The 25,260-nt window shown below is 46.6% G+C and overlaps 1 protein-coding gene across 5 annotated transcripts in view; it reads left to right on the forward strand.

Moving 5' to 3' along the window:
- Window positions 1–25,260, forward strand: part of LOC142489240 (X-linked retinitis pigmentosa GTPase regulator-like) — a 154,618-nt gene that overhangs the window by 31,607 nt on the left and 97,751 nt on the right. For 4 of the 5 annotated variants that reach the window (XR_012799825.1, XM_075589670.1, XM_075589673.1 and 1 more), the window contains exons 5-6: window positions 3,311–3,420; window positions 23,311–23,376. Coding sequence is in view for 4 of the 5 variants with exons in the window: in XM_075589670.1 (XP_075445785.1) it covers window positions 3,311–3,420; window positions 23,311–23,376 (176 nt within the window). In the remaining variant the exon portion in view is untranslated. The remainder of the gene's footprint in view (window positions 1–3,310; window positions 3,421–23,310; window positions 23,377–25,260) is intronic. The other variant, XM_075589671.1, reaches the window with a different exon arrangement.

Here is a 25,260-nt window from a genome sequence, read left to right on the forward strand (position 1 = left end):
GCAGTCTCTCTCTCCTTCTCGCAGTCTCTCTCTCCTTCTCGCAGTCTCTCTCTCCTTCTCGCAGTCTCTCTCTCCTTCTCGCAGTCTCTCTCTCTCACTCAGTCAGTCTCTCAGTCAGTCTCTCTCACTCAGTCTCTCACTCTCTCTCACTCAGTCTCTCACTCTCTCTCACTCAGTCACGCACTCTCACTCAGTCACGCACTCTCACTCAGTCACGCACTCTCACTCAGTCACGCACTCTCACTCAGTCACGCACGCACACACGCACTCAGTCGCACACGCACTCAGTCGCACACGCACTCAGTCACACACAGTCACTCAGTCACACACAGTCACTCAGTCACACACAGTCACACACACATTGTCACTCAGTCACACACACATTGTCACTCAGACACACACACACACACACACACTGTCACTCAGACACACACACACACACACACACACACACACACACACACACACACACACACACACACACACACATTGTCACTCAGCCACACACACATTGTCACTCAGCCACACACACATTGTCACTCAGCCACACACACATTGTCACTCAGCCACACACACATTGTCACTCACTCAGACACACACACACATTGTCACTCACTCAGACACACACACACACACACACACACACACACACACACACACACACACACTTACACACACACTCACACACACACTCACACACACACTCACACACACACTCACACACACACACACACACACACACACACACACACACACTGTCAGTCACTCAGTCACTCAGTCACACACACATACATTGTCACACACACATACATTGTCACTCAGTCACCCACACACACACACACCCACACCCACACCCCCACACACACACATTGTCACTCAGTCACACACACATACATAGTGTCACTCAGTCACACACATACATTGTCACTCAGTCACACACACACACACACACACACACACACACACACACACACACACACACACACACACACACACACACACACACACACATACATTGTCACTCAGTCACACACACATACACACATACACACACACACACTCTCCTTCTCGCAGTCTCTCTCTCTCTCTCTCACTCAGTCAGTCTCTGAGTCAGTCTCTCTCTCACTCTCACTCTCTCTCACTTAGTCTCTCACTCTCTCTCACTCAGTCACACACTCACTCACTCAGTCACGTACTCTCACTCAGTCACGCACACACGCACTCAGTCGCACACGCACTCAGTCACACACAGTCACTCAGTCACACACAGTCACACACACATTGTCACTCAGACACACACAGTCACACACACATTGTCACTCAGTCACACACACGTTGTCACTCACACATTGTCACTCAGACACACACAGTCACACACACATTGTCACTCAGACACACACAGTCACACACACATTGTCACTCAGTCACACACACACACACACACACACACACACACACACACACACACACACACACACACACACACACACACACACTGTCACTCACTCAGTCACACACACACACACACACACACACACACACACACACACACACACACACACACACACACACACACACACACACACACACACACACTGTCACTCAGTCACACACACACACACACACACACACACACACACACACACACACACACACACACACACACACACACACACTGTCACTCACTCAGTCACACACACACACACACACACTGTCACTCACTCAGTCACACACACACACACACACACTGTCACTCAGTCACACACACACACACTGTCACTCAGTCACACACACACACTGTCACTCAGTCACACACACATACATTGTCACTCAGTCACACACACACACACACACACACACACACACACACACACACACACACACACACACACACACACTGTCACTCACTCAGACACACACACACACACACACTGTCACTCACTCAGACACACACACACACACACACACACACACACACACACACACACACTGTCACTCACTCAGACACACACACACACACACACACACACACACACACACACACACACACACACACACACACAGTGTCACTCAGTCACACACACACACACACACACACACACACACACACACACACACACAAGCAAAGATTGCAGCAGACGATCTTCTCCTCCCCCTCACAGCAGACAGGAGCGGGCTCTGAGGAGGGAGGAGGGGGGAGGAGCGGGGGATCGGAGGAAGCAGAATCACGGGCTGCAGTAAGTGCGGGCAGAATTGCTGGTTAAGCTGCAGATTTATGGAGCTTGGGTGCAGGAGGAACGGAGACAGATGGGAGGGGGAACAGAGACAGATGGGAGGGGGAACAGAGACAGATCGGAGGGCAGAGGGAACAGGGAGATCCAGCATGAAGGAGGTTGCAGGAGTGTTGAGGTGCGCATGCCGCCCCCTGGTGTCCGTACTCGCGAAGCACGCGTACGTACACAGGGGGTAAGGTGCAACAAAAAAAAAATGTACGTACTAGTGAGTGTACGTAAAACGGGGTATGCCTGTATGTTTGCATTAGATTAGTGCAGTGTTTGTAATCTTTTTTTGGTTAAGGAACCCTATTATATTGGGAAATTCTGAGGAACCCCGATCCTCTCTCATAGCGTGTCGGAGATCAGATGCATTGTAAGGAACTCCAACCCTCTCTAATAGCGCGTCTGAGATCAGTGACATTGTAAATTGTTCTGTATTTGGTATAATTTTCAAATTACCTGAAAATTGCAGTGAATCCTTTAGGAATGCCCAGGGACCCAAGTGGGCCTAGAAACCCCAGTTGAAAAACACTGTATTTGTGTTTAGTACTTGCAAAAGTAACCTGTTCGTTTGTAAGTTATGTAGCAGAACCCTCAGTTATTACTACAGAAAAATGAAATTTTGCAAGTGGGCAAATATTTTAATTGCTTGCAGATTTTAAATGCTGTAACACAGTTGCTACATCACGACTGCATCAGGTTCTTCAGAAGCAATCGTTCTCTGTGGCCCATCACCCTGTTCGTAGTACAACAATGAAAAAAAATTTTTAAGGAAAAAAAAGATTGATTACAACATGTCTTTAATCTTAATTATGTCTACTCTGTTCTGAATTTGCGTTCAAAGCCATTTAATATCACATTTCTTGTGTGAAAGAATTGAGATCCATAAATTAGACGTTCTCCTCCCCTTGTCTTGGTGTTTTCGCTGCTTTGATGCATTTGCATATTAAACCAGCGGATTTTGTTTGAATTCCGTTCTTCTCCTTTTAAATAAAATGTAACCCTACTTCTGTTTTAAATGCTGTATTGTGAAGATGGAGAAAACCGTGGAAAAGACTTGGTGAAATGTTTTTCTGCAGAAGATGACACTGACTGTGAAAGCAAACACAATGGTTTCGGGGACACAACAGATGTCTTAAATATGGTAAGTCCAGTTGTATGTATGTATATCTTTATATAGCACCATCCACGTACATGGCACTTTACAACACATGTGACAATGTTATAATACATAACAGCAATAAGCGCTTCAGGCATAAAACAATAGGAAAAGGTGTCCCTGACCCAAGAGCTTACAATTTATGTGGTAAGTGCGGAGATCGTACAGAGGCAGTATGAGGGTGTTCTTGTAAGTTCATCTGGAAGGGGTTACGGTCTGTGCATATGAGATGTATATTATCAGCCAGCGGAGCAACCCATATGATTGGTTAAAGTGGTGTGTTTTTAAGCTGTAGTTCAGGCTATCTATAAAATTTTTTAAAAAAAACATTCAATATTGTGCATCAATACAATCTACACCAGTGATTCCCAATCTTATTTGTTTGGAGGAACCCTTGAAGTACTTAGAAAAATCTCGGGGAACCCCTATCTGGCTAACACATATTAGGTTTATTTCACACCTCACGAGCCCCCTCTATTTCGCACCCTTTACCCAGGTATTCTACACACTGACAAGTGATTACCTAAATTGCTGATCGATCCGTTCTCCTGTAATCTATCGCTGAAATTCGGCTGGAGGATTCACTAAATGCATCTTGGGTAATCTTCTGCTGCACTGACAGACAAGGTTCTGTGAGGAAGATCATGTGACCAGGCAGGCACTAGATTCAATTGAAAAAACAAGAAGAAAACCAGCGCACAACGCAATAGTGAAATATGTATAAAAAGTGTAAAAACATTTAAAGGGTAATATATCTGCGTACATCAAATAGTTAAAAACAAGCATTCCGTGTACCAAGACACGGGTTACCAATCACTGTAGCAGGATTTCAGTAGGATCATGCACTCCATGTCCCCAGTGTTGCAGTCTCTGGCTTCTAGAACCATAGGATGCACTTCAGGTGTGCGGATGCCTCTTGATCTCCATAGAGGTAGGGAACAGGTCCCTCTTATGGGTAGTCTCTATCTCATTTTGTGTAGATACAGTCTCTATGTTGTATGTGCACGGATCCACCTTCTTCCTTCTCCTTCTCCTATTTAGCAGCCTTGCCGACGAAAACAGCAGACCTTAGGAGATGACGTCATTGGGATCGACGGGCTTGGTAACAGCATACACCAGACCACCAACTGAGTACTCTCAGCACAGTACGCATAGGCAACAGGTCACTGATCCCACCGCAGTCACGCTGAATAGCGATCGAATTGCTGTGAGCAAAGGGGAAATGGTATATTAAAATACACTAAATATACTAAATATAGCCCACCTCAGTGGTGCCCAGATCGTCAGGATTTAAGCCTCAGGAATTCAGCTTTAGTACAGGATAATCCAACGCGTTTTGTGGCGCAATGCCACTTCTTCCTGAATGCTGTTACCAAGCACGTCGATCCCGGTGACGTCATCTCCTAAGGTCTGCTCTGGGGGCTGCTGTTTCATTGGCAAGGCTGCTAAATAGGAGAAGGAAGAAGGGGGATCCGTGCACATACAACATAGAGACTGTGTATCTACACCTAATGAGATAGAGACTACCCTTTAGAGCAGGCCTGCCCAACTCGTAAAGTGAGAAGGGCCGAACTGCTCCAAGGAAAAAAAATTTGGGCCGCACGGGTTAAATCATCATCATCATCATCATCATCATCTCTCCTCCAGCACCTCTCCATCATCATCATCCTCATCTCCCCCAGAACCCCTCACTATCAACCTTTATGATACTCCCCATCTATCTCTCATACACCCATCTCTCCCCCTCACCCACACAATACCCCCCTCCACATCAAAAACATAATACCCCCTCCACATCCCCCCAGCCCATTCCATGTCAGCAGCCCCCCCCCCCAAGTAAGCATCCCATGTCAGCATCCCCCCCCATGTCTCTCTTCCCTCAATATAACACTCTCTCCCCCTCCCCTAAATCACACCCTCTCCCCCTCCTCTCAATGACACTCTCCCCCTCCCCTCAATATGACACACTCGCCCCCTCCCCTCAATATGACACACTCTGCCCCTCCCCTCAATATGACACTCTTCCCCTCCCCTCAATATGGCACTCTCTCCCCCTCCCCTCAATATGACACACTCTCCCCCTCCCCTAAATCACACCCTCTCCCCCTCCTCTCAATATGACTCTCTCCCCCTCCCCTCAATATGACACTCTTCCCCTCCCCTCAATATGACACTCTTCCCCTCCCCTCAATATGACACTCTTCCCCTCCCCTCAATATGACACTCTTCCCCTCCCCTCAATATGACACTCTTCCCCTCCCCTCAATATGACACTCTTCCCCTCCCCTCAATATGACACTCTTCCCCTCCCCTCAATATGACACACTCTCCCCCACCCCTCAATATGACACTCTCTCTCCCTCCCCTCAATATGACACACTCCCCCTCCCCTAAATGACACGCTCTCCCCCTCCCCTCAATGACACTCTCTCCCCCTCCCCTCAATATGACACACTGTCCCCCTCCCCTCAATATGACACTCTCTCTCTCCCCTCAATATGACACTCTCTCTCTGCCCTCAATATGACACTCTCTCTCTCCCCTCAATATGACTCTCTCTCCCCTCAATATGACTCTTCCCCTCCCCTCAATATGACACTCTTCCCCTCCCCTCAATATGACACACTCTCCCCCTCCCCTCAATATGACACTCTCTCTCTCCCTCCCCTCAATATGACACTCTCTCCCTCCCCTCAATATAACACTCTCTCCCTCCCCTCAATATGACACTCTTCCCCTCCCCTCAATATGACACTCTCCCCCTCCCCTCAATATGACACTCTCTCTCTCCCTCCCCTCAATGACACTCTCTCCCTCCCCTCAATATGACACACTCCCCCTCCCCTAAATGACACGCTCTCCCCCTCCCCTCAATATGACACTCTCTCCCCCTCCACTCAATATGACACTCTCTCCCCCTCCCCTCAATATGACACTCTTCCCCTCCCCTCAATATGACACACTCTCCCCCTCCCCTCAATATGACACTCTCTCTCTCCCTCCCCTCAATATGACACTCTCCCTCCCCTCAATATGACACACTCCCCCTCCCCTAAATGACACGCTCTCCCCCTCCCCTCAATATGACACTCTCTCCCCCTCCCCTCAATATGACTCTCTCCCTCCCCTCAATATGACACACTCTCCCCCTCCCCTCAATATGACACTCTCCCCCTCCCCTCAATATAACACTCTCTCCCCCTCCCCTCAATATGACTCTCTCTCCTCAATATGACTCTCTCTCTCCCTCTCTTCAATATGGCACTCTCCCCCTCCCCTAAATGACACTCTCTCCCCGTCCTCTCAATATAACACTCTTTCCCCCTCTCCTCAATATGACACTCTCTCCCCCCCCCGCAACTCACATCATACCCCCCTGCACCTCACATCACTTCCCCCCCTGCACCTCACATGTCAGCAGCCCCCCCTCACATGTCAGCAGCCCACCCCCCCTCACATGCCAGCAGCCCACCCACCCCTCACATGCCAGCAGCCCACCCACCCCTCACATGCCAGCAGCCCACCCACCCCTCACATGCCAGCAGCCCCCCCACCCCTCACATGCCAGCAGCCCCCCCACCCCTCACATGCCAGCAGCCCCCCCTCCCTCACATGTCAGCAGCCCACCCCCCCTCACATGTCAGCAGCCCACCCCCCCCTCACATGTCAGCAGCCCACCCCCCCTCACATGTCAGCAGCCCACCCCCCCCTCACATGTCAGCAGCCCACTCCCCCTCACATGTCAGCAGCCCACCCCCCCCTCACATGTCAGCAGCCCACCCCCCCTCACATGTCAGCAGCCCACCCCCCCTCACATGTCAGCAGCCCACCCCCCCTCACATGTCAGCAGCCCACCCCCCCTCACATGTCAGCAGCCCACCCCCCCTCACATGTCAGCACCCACCCCCCCTCACATGTCAGCACCCCCCCCCACCTCTGCACCAGCCCGTTTTTCACACCCCCCCCCCCCACCTCTGCACCAGCCCGTTTTTCACCCCCCCCCCACCCAGCCCGAGACACACACACACACACACACACACACACACACACACACACACACACACACACACACACACACACACACACACACACACACATATCTTTTCAGCACATCCTCTCCCCGGCACTAAGCCCCGCCCCCAGCATGCTCTGACCTCCAGTCCCCGGCATCCTGCATCCTCCTCATGCTGCTTCTGCCCCCGCGCGCGCATTTCAAAACCCGGGGGGGGGGGGAGGCGAAGGAGGCGGGGGGGAGGCGAAGAAGGAGGGGTTGGGGATGAATCGCCGCCATTTTTTGAAACTTTAAAAAAAAAAAAAAAAATTTAAAATTTATTTAATTAATTAAATAACTGGCGCCGGACCGCCGCGGGCCACGCAGAGAGGCCAGGCGGGCCGCATGCGGCCCGCATGCGGCCCGCGGCCCGCGTGTTGTGCAGCCCTGCTTTAGAGGGACCTATTCCTTACCTCTACGGAGATCAAGAGGCATCTGCACACCTAAAGTGCATCCCATGGTTCCAGAAGCCAGAGACTGCAACACTGGGGACGTGGAGTGCATGATCCTACCGAATCCTGCTACAGTGATTGGTAACCCGTGTCTTGGTACACGGAATGCTTGTTTTTAACTCTTTGATGTACGCAGATATATTACCCTATAAATGTTTTGACACTTTTTATACATACTTCACTATTGCATTGTACGCTGTTTTTCTTCTTGTTTTTTCTGCAACATAGGGGTGTCGAGCCACCCTGATACTGACAGCAGCAGACGCCAGCATTTGCTTCACATATTACACAAGGTTGTGCATGATTTTTTCAATTTATGGTGATTAATATCACAGTGGGTTAATAACTTATATTGATTTACTTTAGATGGTCTATTGCTTGCGCACGTCACAAAAACTTTTTTCTTTACTAGATTCAAATGGTTCACTGCCAGAGAGGGCAGGGCTCAAAAAGGTGATACTGTTTCAGAAACAGATGTGACTTTGTAAATGGTTGCTATAGGAACAAAAATGCCTGTTACATTAGAATATATTAAAAATGTCTTTAATACTGTATATATATATATATATATATATTAAAAAAAATTATTAAATGCTACAAATGTTTTCTCAAAGCACAGAACTGATTTTATTTAAAAATAAATAAACCACACGTTTCATATTGCTTGAACTGCAGCTTTAAGAAAGGTCCTAAAGATGGATAGAGAGGGTACTAGTCGGATTTTGAGGGAAAGGACATTCCAGAGGTGTGGGAATGGTTTGTTTAAATCAGGGGAGCGCAAACTTTTTCTGCTGCGCCCCATTGTATTCCCTGCCTTGATGCTCATGCCCCCCCTCCCTACCTTAAACCTGTGTCAAATGGCGCTGCGGGGTCATGTGACCAGTGGCGTAATTTGACGCGTGTGATGTCATGTCACATGAACCCACTGCGTCATTTGACGCCGCTTTGCCATGGCGAGGGGTCACAGAGTGCCTAAACCTCGGTAAGTATAGCGTTGCAGAGGCCTCACGTGATCCCCCGGCATTTTATTTAAATGTCTTGGCGAAAATCGCGGGGCCTCTGCAACCGCCCGCGCCCTACCCCCGTAAAATGTCCCATCCCCCAGTATGCGCACCGCTGGTTAAGATCATGGTTTATTTTTGAGTAGGCTTGAGTATGTATGTATGTATGTATGCAAACGCACTTTTTCAAAGGATTATGGGGTACCAATAAGGAAGGTTTAAATACCCCACTGTTGCAAAATTCCCCACAAGGTTCTTAGCAGATACCCCATCATACTTTGAAAAAGTCATAGTTTGACGAAACGCGCCAGGACGTAGGATTTGACATGACGTCATCACACATGAGTCTGTTGTGGTCTGAACAGTCTCGGTGCACTCGTCACGCCCCTAGGATTTCCAGCAGGTGGCCTGAAAGATTACCTCGGCTGCATCACGCCACCTCCGGTTTGAATACTTAGCCGATTGGATCCCTCCGCTCATTTTGTGAGCTTGCCATCGGAGGACGGCATTTCCCGGAGCAGACACATTGGCGGTGATATTTTATTCACAAATGCTGTTTTTATATCTTTCTTTTGTAAGTGTGCCTGTTCTCCTCTCCCTCTCCCCCCATCTATCCCCCTCCATATTAATTAAATATACATTTATACGCTATGGAACGTGCACACCCTCTCACCCTCTCGATGGTATAGGGAAGGATATACCTGTACAATCTCTCGGCTAATAGGTGCCTGTGAATGTCCACAATATGGCACAATTGCCACTATTGTAATAATAGTGAATGTCAACCTGGTAGATGGTCCCTATAGATCAGCTGTATAGGGGAGGAGCTAATAGGGAGTGGAGGGGTATTAGGCTAAGCAGGTCGATGAATCGTACTTATATATGTGTATATTATAGTAGACCACAGAGATGCTGTAACAGTCCACCAACCAATCTAGATGGTAAGTACAGATGGTATCCGTGTTTCTATGTAATACTGTGACACCAGCTGAACATATATTCTCCTAGCTCAAACACGTCATGTATGAGTCAGAAGTTGCCCTCCATGTGGAACACTGTAGCAAACTGTCACTCAACTTGGAACCATCCCCCACATATGAGTAAAAATGTGGCTATATATTTTATATTTGTGGTTATATCCAAATTGATGATAGTAGATAGCCAGGTGACCCATATAGTGAATCACTGCAGCGAGGCTGAAATATGCTAATATTGCTAGAGCAGCAGCGACGGTGGTGTTCAGTAGTACTTAGTATTTAAAGGTATATGCCAGCGGAGAGTACAAGTTTCTCCTAATACAGCCACACACGCATGTGACCAAGTGGTACTCAGCAGTGCTTTCAGCTATGGGTGTGTACTAGCAGGGGTTTAACTCCGTAACAAACAGATTATCAGATCCAACATAGAAAACACAATATCAGCATAGTGGCTGGCGCCAGCGCTATACAACCCCTCTCCACGTTGCTCCTGCTCCTCTGGTCCGCTGACTGTGTGGACGTCAGCGTCATGATGTCACTACTAACCGACGCACAATATCCGTTAACTTGTCACACTTCATCAGGGGGAGGAGGAGTCTCTGCCTGCTAAGGGCCGTTCTATACAGCATGTGGCCGTGCGTGCCTATGCGAAAGCGCGTGCACGTGCCGCATGCTTTTCGTGTATATACTGTATGAGTATACAGTGTTTGTGTGTGTGTGTGTGTGTGTGTGTGTGTGTTTGTGTAGTTTATTATTTAATAAAAAAAAACATTGTTAAAAAATAAAAAAAGTGTTAGATTAGCGCAGACACACAAATACATACACACACATACATACATACATACATACACATGCATACATACATACATACACATGCATACATATACACACACACACATATACATACATTTGAGCGCAGGCAGCGGTGCGAAAAGATGAATTTCCTCATCTTCGCCGCTGTCTGTCGGCTCCCCTCTCTCTGCCGAGCGCGCGGCCCTTCTATAGATGTCTACCAGACCTGGATCTGGTCAGGAAACCCTTTGTAAGTGTGAATTACAGCACTTACAGACCACTCAAGCCCTGCATTTCTCCACCCTAATGTATACAGCCAGAGTGGCTGAGCCTTTGATCATGGGGTCTGTTGTAGACAATGGGTCGCCCCCCTGAGCATTTACATTAACCAGATTCAGAAACCTTCGCGGGCTTTTATCCCCACTTCGAAATACAATACATTTTTCAATATCAATATATATTAAAATCATCCGTTCGGCTGGGCCGAGCGGGCTGAAACTTGCCAGACCCTCATGCCGGAGGGGATTCTCCATGGTAGCCAAGTTTCAGCTCGCTGCGACCCACCGGACCGGAGATACACAATTACAGTTTAAAAACCCTTTTTGAATATGAGGCTTTTTTCTGCCTTGCAAGTCAATGGCAGAAACCCAAACTTTGCAATTACCCTGACTCCGTTCTGTTGCCCCGAGAGGGTCGGTATTTGCAATGCAGTTGTGACGACTCAGGAGATTCCTTCCTCTCCTTGTCCCTCTCTCCCATCTCCTGTTACCCTTTCTACTCCTTCCCACTCCTCTCCTTCATCCCTGCTTTGATCCTCCCCGCTTCCTCTCCCCCGCGGTAGCTGCTTTACCTTCCCCTGTGGTGCCATCCGTCCCGTTGCCTCATCCTTGCGTAGTGACCGCGCGTGCGGCGTTCCGCATGCCTGGTGACGCGTCCGGTGCGTGATCTCCCTTAGCCCATGGAGGGCGCGCGCACACGCTCCGTCAATACTCCCCCGGGCTCATCTGCTTCTTCCTCCCTGCCGCTTCATGCCATCTCGCGGTCATGTGTGCGCGCACGTTCCCCTTTTCTGGGCTCCGTGCTCCTCCTGCAGTCTTCCCCTGCTCCATGCGGTCCCTCTCTGTGTTGCAACCTGTGCGCGCGCATCCCCAGCTTACAGGGGGCGCGCACACAGACTCTTCTTATCCTGTTCCCCAGGTCTCCACCTCCCAAGCCTTACAGGCCATTCCCCTGACTGCCCCTTCTGTCTCCTCCTTTTCTCTCCCTGTCCCATCCCTGTCGTCTCCCACTTCTCTCTCTACTCCTCCCCTCTCTCCTATTGGTATGCCCTCCTTTATAACCCCTGTCTGTCCACTTCTTCCCCGCTTTGCATAGTTCCTGTTTCCCTGTGTGTACCTGACCTATGCTGTGCTCCCTCTGTGTTCCTGTGATTTCCTGCTCCTGTGTTACCTTGGATTTCACTGGCTTTGACCCCTGCTTACCCTGGACTACTCTGCTCTCTGGTATCCCTTTGAACCCTGCTACGCATACTACTTCGCTTACCTCTGGCTTCCTAGGACCTGGCTTATACTCTGACGATTCTAACCTCTGGACTCCTGAACATTGGCACACGGACACGACTATTCTTACGGACATCCCCATGCGTTGCAAGTATATACTAACAACTCTTAGAACAGGCCCAGCAACGCCATACCACACTTCGGGCTTGCTCCCACTGCTGTGGGTGTGTGGTATCATACCGTTCCCACCTCAGTACTGGGGTCTAGCCAGGTCTGCGGGCATACAGGCGTGACAGCAATCCTGCCGGAACTAGGACTACATGGTGGCTGAATCTCAGCCCTCTAGGTTGGACAGAACCGGAGTTGTGGGTTCTGGGTTTCTGCTCATTCTGACTGAGCCGTTTTTAGTCGCGACTCTTCCCTCCGCCATTAGAGTCAATGGCGCGACCCTGGTGGCGAGCGCGACCCTTTACGGGGGTCTTTAATACTCGGACCCGGTGGTGGTCGAGTGTGGGGGTTCCTAGGGTCTAGGGGCAAAAATAATTTTATACCTGGGTGCCCTAGAACCTAAGTTTCCCACGCCAATTGTACGTGAACTTGACTCAGTGTGATCAAAGCTCTTTTTTAGATATTGTATTCGCTTCTGCGGTCTGCGGTTTGGATCGCTGTCAACCCGTTCCTGGAGGTCGGCGTCGAGGAATCCCCATTGAAATGAATGGCTCCATTGACTTACAATGGGGAACCGCCGCTCCTCCTCTCGGGCGCCACCTGCAGGTCTTCTGATGAAAATGGACCGAGATCGCCAGTTTCCCCATAGGATCGCATGGAGCTGTAACAGCGACCTATGGGGAGCTGCAAAATAGAGCCTGCAAAGGCGGGAAACTGGAACAAAGGGCTATAATCACTCCTTAACTATTAACCCTTTCCCTCCTGCATCAATCCCAGTGTATGTGTTGGTGCAACAATACATATTTACAGGGGAATACACATTTGGGTGCTGAAGCAGGGTAAAAACACATTACTGGACCGCAGTCCAGTTAACCCCTTGCCTCCCAAGTGAGAGCAGGGGGTGGCCAAATGGGGTGTAACCCCTTTAATACCGGGCCAAAACCCCTCTTCCATGACAACATCTATTCGTCAGATTATGAACAAATACTGGCATCTTCTGTTAGAAGATGATGACCTAAAGAAAATTCTTAAGCAAAACCCAAGTATGGTGATCTCTGAATCTGCGCGACCGCTTGGTACACAGCCATTTTCAAAATGTACCAGCCAGAACTTGGCTGGGGGAAAAACCCAATGGCTGTTACCCATGCGGGCGTTGTAAGTTTTGCCCAGTCATCAGAAAAAACAAAGAATTTGGTAACTCTGCTAACACCAAAACTTTTGTTATTCGTCAATTTGTGAATTGCATCACTAAGGGAGTTATCTATCTTGTGGATTGTAAATATGGAAAACTTTACGTGTGAAAAACCCATCGCCAATTGAAAGTGCAAGTATTAGAGCATATTGGCTCTATAAGGAACGCATTGGATACCCCTGTGGCACGCCACATGATAATGGCGCATAATGGTGACAGTGGCATTTTACAGGTATTGAGCATGTTCCCCTAGGACCACGTAAAGGCAATTGGGATCAAATACGTCTACAACATGATTTGGTATGGATTTGGATTTGACATGGTTTGAATGAAGGGTTCTTCTTTTCTCCCTTTTTGTGAGCACATGCAGACATTATATATTATATATTTACTATATTAAAACCAATATCTATTCCAAGTAATCTGGTCAGTCTGGGGATCCAGGTATACAGGGACTAAAACAGCACAGTCCGTACTGACTTTTAGATGCGAACAATTAGGGGCTTTCACTCCTGCATTACTACATCTGCGCTTTATCTGCATGTGTGTGTACATTCATTATTCTGTCATTTAACGCGTCTAGTCTAGTGAAGATAAGTGACAAATTATGGCATATTGCACTTTTGTATTGCAATTATCTATCCCTTAATAGCTACTGTGTAGCTCATTGATATTACAATGCGATTATTTATTTAATCTTACCCTTTAACTGTATAGAAAGTGACCCTGAACAGGAATCACAGACACCCTATGAATTAAAAAATATATTAAATAATGACAATTATGGTGTAATTAATATACCTATATCCCAGGATATATAAGACCTGAGCTTTAGGAGGCAGAGATTCCTCCTTTCCCTGATGAAGCGTGACAAGTTCATGTGAAACGTGCGTCGGGTAGCAGTGACATCATGATGCTGACGTCCACACAGTGAGCGGACCAGAGGAGCAGGAGCAACGTGGAGAGGGGTTGTATAGGGTTGGCGCCAGCCACTATGCTGATATTGTGTTTTCTATGTTAGATCTGATAATCTGTTTGTTACGGAGTCAAACCTCTGCTAGCACACACCCATAGCTGAAAGCACTGCTGAGTACCACTCCAGCTGCAGCTGAAGCAGCATTAGCACATTTAGCCCTGTAGCAGTGAATTACTCAACGGGTCCTCAGGCTGATTGGTGCCATTTGCTGCAGTACAGTTGTATGTTATAGATGGTTACATTGTTTCTAGTGCGTGGGGGATTATTCCATGTCGGATGATATACTGTCGCAGTGTTTCACTTGTAAGCAATTGTGCTGACTTGGTCACATGCGTATGTGGCTGTATTAGGAGAAACTAAGGCTGCGTCCATAGAGGATGGAGCCGCACTGAACCGCGTGGACGCTGAGGCTCGCCTGTTCAAGCATGAGCGATTTCATGCACATGCAGGCGAGCGTGCGTGCGCAATCGAGAAGGAGGTGGGGCAGTGACATCGCTGGGCCAATAACCCGCGACGCACCTACGTCACGGCACCGTGATGTTGACGCTGCTGTGCTGTAATTGGATGTTTTCAGCCGACAGCGCACTGAAAAACAGCTTTGCCTGTCGGCTGAAAACATCCAACGCTTCAGCACGCCTGCGGACGCTCGCGTGAGCTTCTCTCAAGTCATCCTCATTGTGGGTGCCGGGGCTCAGCGCGGAGCGTCCGCACGGCTCAGCGCTGCCTGTCCTTCCATAGACGCAGCCTTATTCTCTCCACTGGCATACCTTTAAATACTAAATACTACTGAACACCACCGTCGCTGCAGCTCTAGCAATATTAGCATATTTCAGCCTCGCTGCAGTGATTCACTATATGGGTCATCTGGCTATCTACTATCATCAATTTGGATATAACCACAAATATAAAATATATTATATATAGCCACATTTTTACTCATATGTGGGGGATGGTTCCAAGTTGAGTGACAGTTTGCTACAGTGTTCCACTTGGAGGGCAACTTCTGACTCATACATGACGTGTTTGAGCTAGGAGAATATATGTTCAGCTGGTGTCACAGTATTACATAGAAACACGGATACCGTCTGTACTTACCATCTAGATTGGTTGGTGGACTGTTACAGCATCTCTGTGGTCTACTATAATATACACATATATAAGTACGATTCATCAACCCACTTAGCCTAATACCCCTGCACTCCCTATTACCTCCTCCTCTCCTATACAGCTGATCTATAGGGACCATCTACCAGGTTGTCAGTCACTATGTTACTATCATTACTATAGTGGCAATTGTGCCATATTGTGGACATTCACAGGCACCTATTAGCCCAGAGACTGTACAGGTATATCCTACCCTATATCATCTATCTGTTTAGTTGGTCCGGTATCACTGAGGGGTTTTATTCACATTGTATATATTCACTTGTATGTCATTAATATTACATACATGTTAATACAATTTTATTATTTTCTTTGTATTAGTGGGGTCTATTGAGAACCATACTGATGGAGTGGCCGTTATTCGAACACTTCACGTGTCATGTACATCGGAATCCCGATTTGAAACCGCGGGATGAATTCCAGACTTCCCGCACTAAGATGCGAGCACGGCGAGAGCAGAAAAACGAATTTTAGTGTTCTGGCTTTTAAAAACATGAAATTGACACAGTAGCACAGTACTGTACACATTACAATTCATCCATTTTATTGCAAACAAAGAAACAGAATCCATGAAATTCAAACAAAACATCCGCGATAAGCGCAGGTGCCTGGGGCGATTAGCCGCGTTTCATGCTGCGAGGGAACAGCAGAGAACTCAAAATCGGCGCCGAGATGTTTTCGAATAACGGCCGCTCCATCAGTATTCCCTAATTGTCTTTATATGCTCTTGAGCAATAGACTCTGCAGATAATTCTGCAATACACATTATACAGGTAGAGTGCAAATTGAGAGGGACTCTTATTTGTGAACCTGCGAGGGACTCACAAGGTTTTTGGTTCTATAATAGTATTGTTGCCCATTACTGTACTGTATGTGTTGGGGGGGATTGTTGGGGATAGAGGAGGTGGGTAGTAGAAGAAGCAATGCAGGGATAAACTGCCACCAGTGCTCAAGGGCTAGAGAGTGTAGGATAATCCTTAGTAATAGTAACGCACAGGTAAGGCACTTGAATGAACACACTTATAGTTCCAGCGGACAAATAAAGCAGGTTGGGGGGAGGGGTGATAAGGGGTGACATTAAGAATCGCCGACCGTCCTAAATGAGAACAGCCTGGCTGATTCTACGACACCCTCAGCCCACTCTGCCAATAAAGTACCTGCTGTCACGCTGTATCCAGTGTGTCCCGCTGAAGAGGAGATAATGCACCGGAGTTAGTGTCTGCAACTGTGTGTGGAATCCACGTGTCACCAGCTGAGATATCCGGAACAGCAAATAAAAGGAGCGGTGCACTGAGGTAAGTAGGTAAGGCCAAAACGCAGCTCTAACAAAAACGGCTATTTATTGAAAAAAATGGACAAACATCACGATACTAGATGACCTCTGACGCGTTTCATCCCGCAAGGGACTTTGTCAAAGAATGAGTGGTAAAACGTCTGTATGCTCCCCTATATACTGCCAGCTATACTGTGATAGGCTAACCACAAAATTGTTTAAATGGCAACTCCTCTTACACAGCTGAGTATTAATTAATGAAAGTGCCATTCAGTCTATACAGACATAGTGGTATATAGAAAGGGGAGACAAAACATACAGATATAGCTAATACATAGTAACAGCTAAACAACATATATAACAAACATAAAAAAGAATAATAAATAAACAACTGATTGCAACAGTACTGTAAGATAGTGACAACAGTAATGGCAAATGAATAATATGAAAACCAACATACAAGCAACATGAATAAAAGCAAGGATAGGATTGGATAAAAAAAATAATAAGTAATCAGATAACATTATCAAAATATGCTAAGAGATAAGATAACAATAAATTAATTGAAAAATATATAATAATTAGAAAATAATAGTAACAAGAATATATATAATAACATAATAATAATAAAAAATTAGATATGGCTGGGTAATTCCAGTCATAAATAAATAATAAAGATTAATAATCTACAATAAATAATATTGAATACATAAAGGATCAATTATATATTAAATATATATAAATCAATTATAATCACTAAATATATATATAAATAAGTATTCAATCAATCATTTAGTATCAACTTTTCACATTATAACAATAAGAGATTGTCACTAAAGACACATTATAGTGATATTGCCACTTTATAAGTATATATAGTAATAACAAAAAACATATCATGGTATATATAAGAAATATCACCGAACCAAGATATAATATATATAATTAATATACATAATATATAATATCAAGAGGAGAAATAGAAAACAAAATAAATTAAACTAAGATAGGGAGAAGACGAAGGAGACATCTACACATTGAATCAACCCATAGCATTATAAGGATAAGGAAAAACAATACATATCCAATAATCCTAACTCCTCACTATTAAACCAAAAAATGCTTGAGTTCCCAATCTGTATTTATACCATTTGGGTACAGTGTGTTCATAGTATAGATCCAGTGCATCTCTCTTATTTAAAAGATTCAACCTATCTTCACCTCTAGGATGACATGGAACATGTTCGATACCAAGAAATGAAAAATTGGATATATCTCCTTGGGAACAAATAGAGAAGTGACGAGACACTGGATGTTTATCATCCTTCTTTTTGATAAGACGTATGTGTTCCATAATTCGTGACCGTAGAGGTCTCATAGTACGTCCTACATATTTTATTATGACACCCACATTGTAACACATATATAACAAAGGATGTGTAACATATATGTAAAAAAAATTGTGGTAAGCCTATCACAGTATAGCTGGTAGTATATAGGGGAACATACAGACGTTTTACCACTCACTCTTTGACAAAGTTCGTTGCGGGATGAATTGCGTCAGAGGTCATCTAGTATCGTGATGTTTGTCCATTTTTTTCAATAAATAGCCATTTTTGTTAGAGCTGCGTTTTGGTCTTACCTACTTAACTTTTGTTTGCTGAGGTGGGTAGTATGGTTGTTGTGTTTTTGAATGTTTATTGTGGATAGCGAGGATGGGTGAAGATATGGATAATTGCTCATTTGTACATTCAAAAGGAACTTCTGCTCCTGTATGCCTTCCAAAGTGCCCAGCCGATCGCTTGTCTACACTCACGATGTGAGAATACACACAGGGAATGTAACTCCTGATAGGAACTGCTGGGGGTGATATAAATTCACAAACACTGTTTTTATTCCTACCCTTGGGAGTGAACATGTTTTCCCTCCCCATCTCCTCCTTCCCCGTCATTAAATGTTAATTTTTACGCTATGGGGCGAGTGTGTCCTGTTCTCTTTGCGTGTGTGTGCATGTTACATGTGGTACAAGTTTTTTTTTGTTTTTTTTTGTTTGTTTTTCTGTAGTTTATAGCCTAGCATGAAAGATGAGTTGCCATGTGCATTTAATTCCTGATTAAATAATTACTAGCATAATAATAATTTGAAGAAACTGTAATTATTAACAATAATGGTATTAGTAGCTACACAATTAAAAACATAGTACTTATTGTATACAAATGTGTTAATTCATAAATATATTAGCTCTGAGAATATGCATGTTTCTTTTAATTTGATGCTGAAAGTCACTTTTCTTGCAGCATTCTACTTTATACCTGGGGAAATTTGAGGCATTAAGGAGGAGTAAACCACTTAGTAAGCTTTTCGGGGCAGGGATTTCCCTTCCTATTGTCAGATTTTGGAAATATCAACATAGGGAATAAGTATGGCGTAAACCTGTGTATGTGTGTGTCTATTATAATGGGTTATATCTTGTTTCATTGCTACTTTTTCTGTTAATTTATTCTTTTTACTTACATTTTTTCCTTTAGTCCTTACCACACTTGAACCCTAACCCTGTAATTGACACGTATCAGAAATCTAAAATGCTTCCAAGGTTTGGGTATGTCCAAAGCATTAAAACGTGCCTGATGCCAACACAAAATCATTCTAGCCTTAAATTTTTAATTTACCACAAGTGCAGTTACTCGGCAGTGGATATTCAGAGTTGAGTGCAAATAGCCGCACGGCTATTCACAGTTGAGTGCAAATAGCCGCACGGCTATTCGCACTCAGTAGAACTTAACTGAGTGCGAATAGCCGAGCTGTTATGAACAGGTTTCTATGCCTTTATTCACCAGGAAAAAATCAGAAAGTCTTATAGCTCAGTGGTTATGCTGCAGGCCATTAGCATAGTGGACCAGGGTTCGATTCCTGGAAGGGATGTTTATTTTTTCCATTTTATTTTCTACTGAGTGCGAATAGCCGTGCGGCTATTTGCACTCAGTAGAACTTAACTGAGTGCGAATAGCCGAGCTGTTATGAACAGGTTTCTATGGCACTTAACTGAGTGTGAATAGCCGAGCTGTTATGAACAGGTTTCTATGCCTTTATTCACCAGGAAAAAATCAGAAAGTCTTATAGCTCAGTGGTTATGCAGCAGGCCATTAGCATAGTGGACCAGGGTTCGATTCCTGGCAGGGATGTCTATTTTTTCCATTTTATTTTCTACTGAGTGCGAATAGCCGTGCGGCTATTTGCACTCAGTAGAACTTAAGTGAGTGCGAATAGCCGAGCTGTTATGAACAGGTTTCTATGGCACTTAACTGAGTGCGAATAGCCGAGCTGTTATGAACAGGTTTCTATGGAACTTAACTGAGCCCCTGCAGCCGCAATGAGAGCGGCTTTAGCAGGGGCTCGCGCACGCTTCCGCACGCCTGCGGAAGCGTGTCTTAAGAAATCTTTTGTTTCTTAGCTTGCCGGAGCGCAGGGCCGGTCACGTGAACCCCCGTACTGCCGCCCCCCCGCAGCATTGTTCCCCCATCCGCAGTACCGCCGCCACCACCCGCAAGCACCCTCACGCCGCGCCCCTCCCCCCCCTGCTGGTTAGACTGATTTTTGGGTGTGTTTGGGTTATTTTTTTTATATATATTTTATTGCAGCTATTTTTTATATTATTACACATTCCTAGTGAGAGAGACAGAGATATATATATATCAGTGTTCGACAAACCTATACATTTGCTCGCCCCGGGCGAGTGGATTTAACCCCCGGGCGAGTAAATATTGGCCCAAGCAGCACACGTTTGATACTAGATGGCGAGTAGATTTTTTGGTGATTTGTCAACCACTGTATATATATATCTTATTGAGAGAGACAGAGACAGATATATATATATATATATATATATATATATATATATATATACACCACAAAAGGTCACATAAACACACATAATACAACCTTTTTTGATGAACAATTTATACATTTATACGGCCAGAAAGAGTGGATTTACCCTCTGGGTGAGCAACTATTGGCCCAAGCAGCACACGTGTTTTTTTTTTTAAATTTCCCTGCTCCCGCGCTTTAAAAAAAAAATAAATAAAAAAAAAACTCCCAATACCTACAAGCTGATTGGCGCGCGCTCCCAGGCTTTGTGGACGCGCGGCCAGACTCTATATGAGCCCGCCCCCAACGAGCAGCCATTCCATGGAGGACACGGACACAGTAAGTATTATTTTTATTCTTTGTGCCTTCCCCCCTGTCCCCGTTATGGAGGTGTTAGCGGGTGTGTTCTCCTGTCCCCGGCGCTCCCCCCGTGGCGGAAGATGGGAGCGGGGATGCCCCTCAGGTCCCCGGTTGCCCCTGTTTAAGGCCGCGGGGCAGGTGACGTGTGCGGGGATGCCCCTAAGGTCCCGCTTGCCCCTGTGTAAGGCCGCGGGGCAGGAGACGTGTGCGGGGATGCCCCTCAGATCCCCGGTTGCCCCTGTTTAAGGCTGCGGGGCAGGAGACGTGTGCGGGGATGCCCCTCAGGTCCCGCTTGCCCCTGTGTAAGGCCGCGCGGGTGATGCCCCTCAGGTCCCGCTTGCCCCTGTGTAAGGCCGCGCGGGGCAGGAGACGTGTGCGGGGATGCCCCTCAGGTCCCGCTTGCCCCTGTGTAAGGCCGCGCGGATGATGCCCCTCAGGTCCCGCTTGCCCCTGTGTAAGGCCGCGCGGGGCAGAAGACGTGTGCGGGGATGCCCCTCAAGCGGGGGGGGGGGGGAGGGGAGCCTGGTCGCGGTGCAGGTCGCGGCCTTAACCCCCCCCCCCTTCCCTGTGTGTTGTATATATGGGAGTGTGTGTATATATGGTAGTGTGTATATTGTGTATATATGGTTGTGTGTATATTGTGTATATATGGGTGTGTGTATAGGGTGGGGGTGGGGGGAACTCCTTTTGATATTCAAACATACCAAACTTATCAATGCTTAAGGCCACTGAGTAAATATTTTAAACAGAACTTGCACAGCAAGGGACATACAGCTTTACTCACAGCTATTCCAGCTAATTACATCTCATAGCTCCTTCAGCTCACTAGCAACTGGCAAAATCAATTTCATTGTGTTTATAAAATCTTGCAGCACGCCGTGGCTGCACCTTCAGCGTGAAGGTGCGTATTGGGCCATTCCCCATTGAGAGGCGGGGCTTACATGCACAGCGCACACCGAGCAGTGCGCTGTGGCAGTGACTGGGACCTGCCGCGCCTACCTAAGCGGTTCACCTAATGAGGGCGAAACAGCTCAGTGCCGTTGTGGCCGCGACCACAGATGAGCGTGCACCTAGCCACAAATTGCACGGCCGAGCAAGGGGGCAGCGCTCGTGTGCCAGCACGCCACGCTCCCTCTCAGGCCGCAGCCTAAGGCTTAGTCCATAGAGACTGAAGACATGCGAAAGGCACGCTGAGGCTGAGGGAAAGCAGTGCTTTCCCTGGCCTTATAGCGCGCGCCGTCCGTCAGTCTATAACTACCGTCAGTCTATCCATTGTACTATGGGTCTGGTATATATACAATTGATGTATGGGATATATTAGATATAATAACCAAACGTTGAAAGAGGTTATTGATGATAGACCTTTATGCTATATATGTTTACTCTGCCAATAAGGTGTGAATGAATACACAGCTATTGTGCATACTCCAGCGCTTTCTCTTTTAATTGGTTTTACTTATATACATAAAAGTTAAAAAGAGTAATTTTTGTTTCACCTAGAAGAGTTAGTATATATTAATAAATTATTTTTTGTTTTTCGAGGTTTTAACCCTCTGGTGTCCCATATGGATTTTGGGAACTTTTCCCTTTAATTTTGTTCAGAGATTTGGCTTGAGTGCAATTAAGTGGGAATTCTTTTTGTCGTCCCTCTTGACCATTTGCCTATAAATATGTATTTTGTTTCCAATGCACCGCCATGCATATAATTTTACTTCTGAATATTAAGGTTGAGCGGTGATATCACCTCCTATGCAATCATACAAGCGATCAAGCGTTGAGCACCTTTATCACTTCAATTGTTGTCAATGGGTGTATACCCCTTTGATATTGGAGTTTGTCCCTCCCCCGCCCTAATACCCATAAGAGACACACTGGGTTCTTGTTAAGAGCCCTCCTCCTTTTAATACACCTGCAGCTGCTACACAGTGATTAACAGAATAAGTGAGGATAGTTATCCAAACAAATGCAAAGAAAATATATAATTTTGAATGAATTGCTTCAAGCCAGACACACTGCCTTCACACTGTAATGTTGAATATATTACTCAGTTATCATTCATCATTCTGAAATAATCGTTTAACAGTTTTGATTTCTGTCTTCTTTCAGACACATGCAATGAGCATGAATTCTGGTAATAAAAGTTTACGTTTTTCTCCGGTTCAAAAGCGGAAGGTAAGATACATGTTTTCTGTTCACAGATGTCATTTGTTAAATTCCCTGTGGCTGCAGATTTCCCGTTGTTTAGTTCCTTTGGCAATTCCAAAGCACACAACCTTTGAATGAATAACCAGCGGCATTGAATTTGCTGAGTCGCAGCTCGGTGAAATCCAAGTCAGGTTATATCTGTGTATATAAAGAAAATGGAACCGGGCGCTTCTATATAAATGTTGTAAAACTGTGTCAGGTTAACTAATAGTGCAAATGTGAATCACCCAAAATACAGTGAATATACTACAACATAAATACCTCAAATACAATAGTGTAAATATAAACCTCCAGCACAATTAGTGGAATAAACAATTTAGTGATATAAAGTGAAGTATGGGAAAATAGCAGCTCAACACCTTAAGGCTGAGTCCCTGCTGGTGCTGCGCTATGCGCGCTTACCTCTGTCAATGAGAATCCTCCTGTTCACTCTCACGCTGTGCGCGCGTGCACGCACGCTCTCTCAAGCTTTGTGCTTGGAGAGACGAGAGCTATACTTTCGAGCTCAGAGCATGGTCACATGAACCTGCTCCGACCAATGGAAAGAGAGAGGGCGTGTTCTAATGTCCTGTCACTATACACCAAACACAAACATGGAATTTAGCTGAGTTAAGTGGAAGGAGGGGGGGGGGAGAGAGCAATGGGAGGAGAGAGAGAGAGAGAGCAATGGGAGGAGAGAGCAAGAGAGAGAAATTGGAGGGGAGAGAGCGAGTGAGAAATGGGAGAGGAGAGAGAGCAATGGGAGGAGAGAGAGAGAGAGCAATGGGAGGAGAGAGAGAGAGAGCAATGGGAGGAGAGAGAGAGAGAGCAATGGGAGGAGAGAGAGAGAGAGAGCAATGGGAGGAGAGAGAGAGAGAGCAATGGGAGGAGAGAGAGCGAGAGCAATGGTAGGAGAGAGAGAGCGAGAGCAATGGGAGGAGAGAGAGCGAGAGCAATGGGAGGAGAGAGAGCGAGAGCAATGGGAGGAGAGAGAGCGAGAGCAATGGGAGGAGAGAGAGCGAGAGCAATGGGAGGAGAGAGAGCGAGAGCAATGGGAGGAGAGAGAGCGAGAGCAATGGGAGGAGAGAGAGCGAGAGCAATGGGAGGAGAGAGCGAGAGCAATGGGAGGAGAGAGAGAGAGCGAGAGCAATGGGAGCAGAGAGAGAGCGAGAGCAATGGGAGGAGAGAGAGAGCGAGAGCAATGGGAGGAGAGAGAGAGCGAGAGCAATGGGAGGAGAGAGAGCGCGAGAGCAATGGGAAGAGAGAGAGAGCGAGAGCAATGGGAGGAGAGAGAGAGCGAGAGCAATGGGAGGAGAGAGAGAGCGAGAGCAATGGGAGGAGAGAGAGAGCGAGAGCAATGGGAGGAGAGAGAGAGCGAGAGCAATGGGAGGAGAGAGAGCGAGAGCAATGGGAGGAGAGAGAGAAATGGGAGGAGAGAGAAGGAGATGGGAGGAGAGAGAGAGATGGGAGGAGAGAGATATGGGAAATGGGAGGAGAGAGAGATGGGAGGAGAGAGAGAGCGCGAGAGAGCGAGAAATGGGTGGAGAAAGAGCGCGAGAGAGCGAGAAATGGGAGGAGAGAGCAAGAGAGAGAAATGGGAGGAGAGAGAGCGAGCGAGAAATGGGAGGAGAGAGAGCGAGCGAGAAATGGGAGGAGAGAGAGCGAGCGAGAAATGGGAGGAGAGAGAGCGAGCGAGAAATGGGAGGAGAGAGAGCGAGAGCAATGGGAGGAGAGAGAGAGAGCGAGAGCAATGGGAGCAGAGAGAGAGCGAGAGCAATGGGAGGAGAGAGAGAGCGAGAGCAATGGGAGGAGAGAGAGAGCAATGGGAGGAGAGAGAGAGAGCAATGGGAGGAGAGAGAGAGAGCAATGGGA

This window comes from Ascaphus truei, chromosome 3 (genome assembly GCF_040206685.1).
Source record: "Ascaphus truei isolate aAscTru1 chromosome 3, aAscTru1.hap1, whole genome shotgun sequence".
Lineage (NCBI taxonomy): Eukaryota > Metazoa > Chordata > Amphibia > Anura > Ascaphidae > Ascaphus > Ascaphus truei.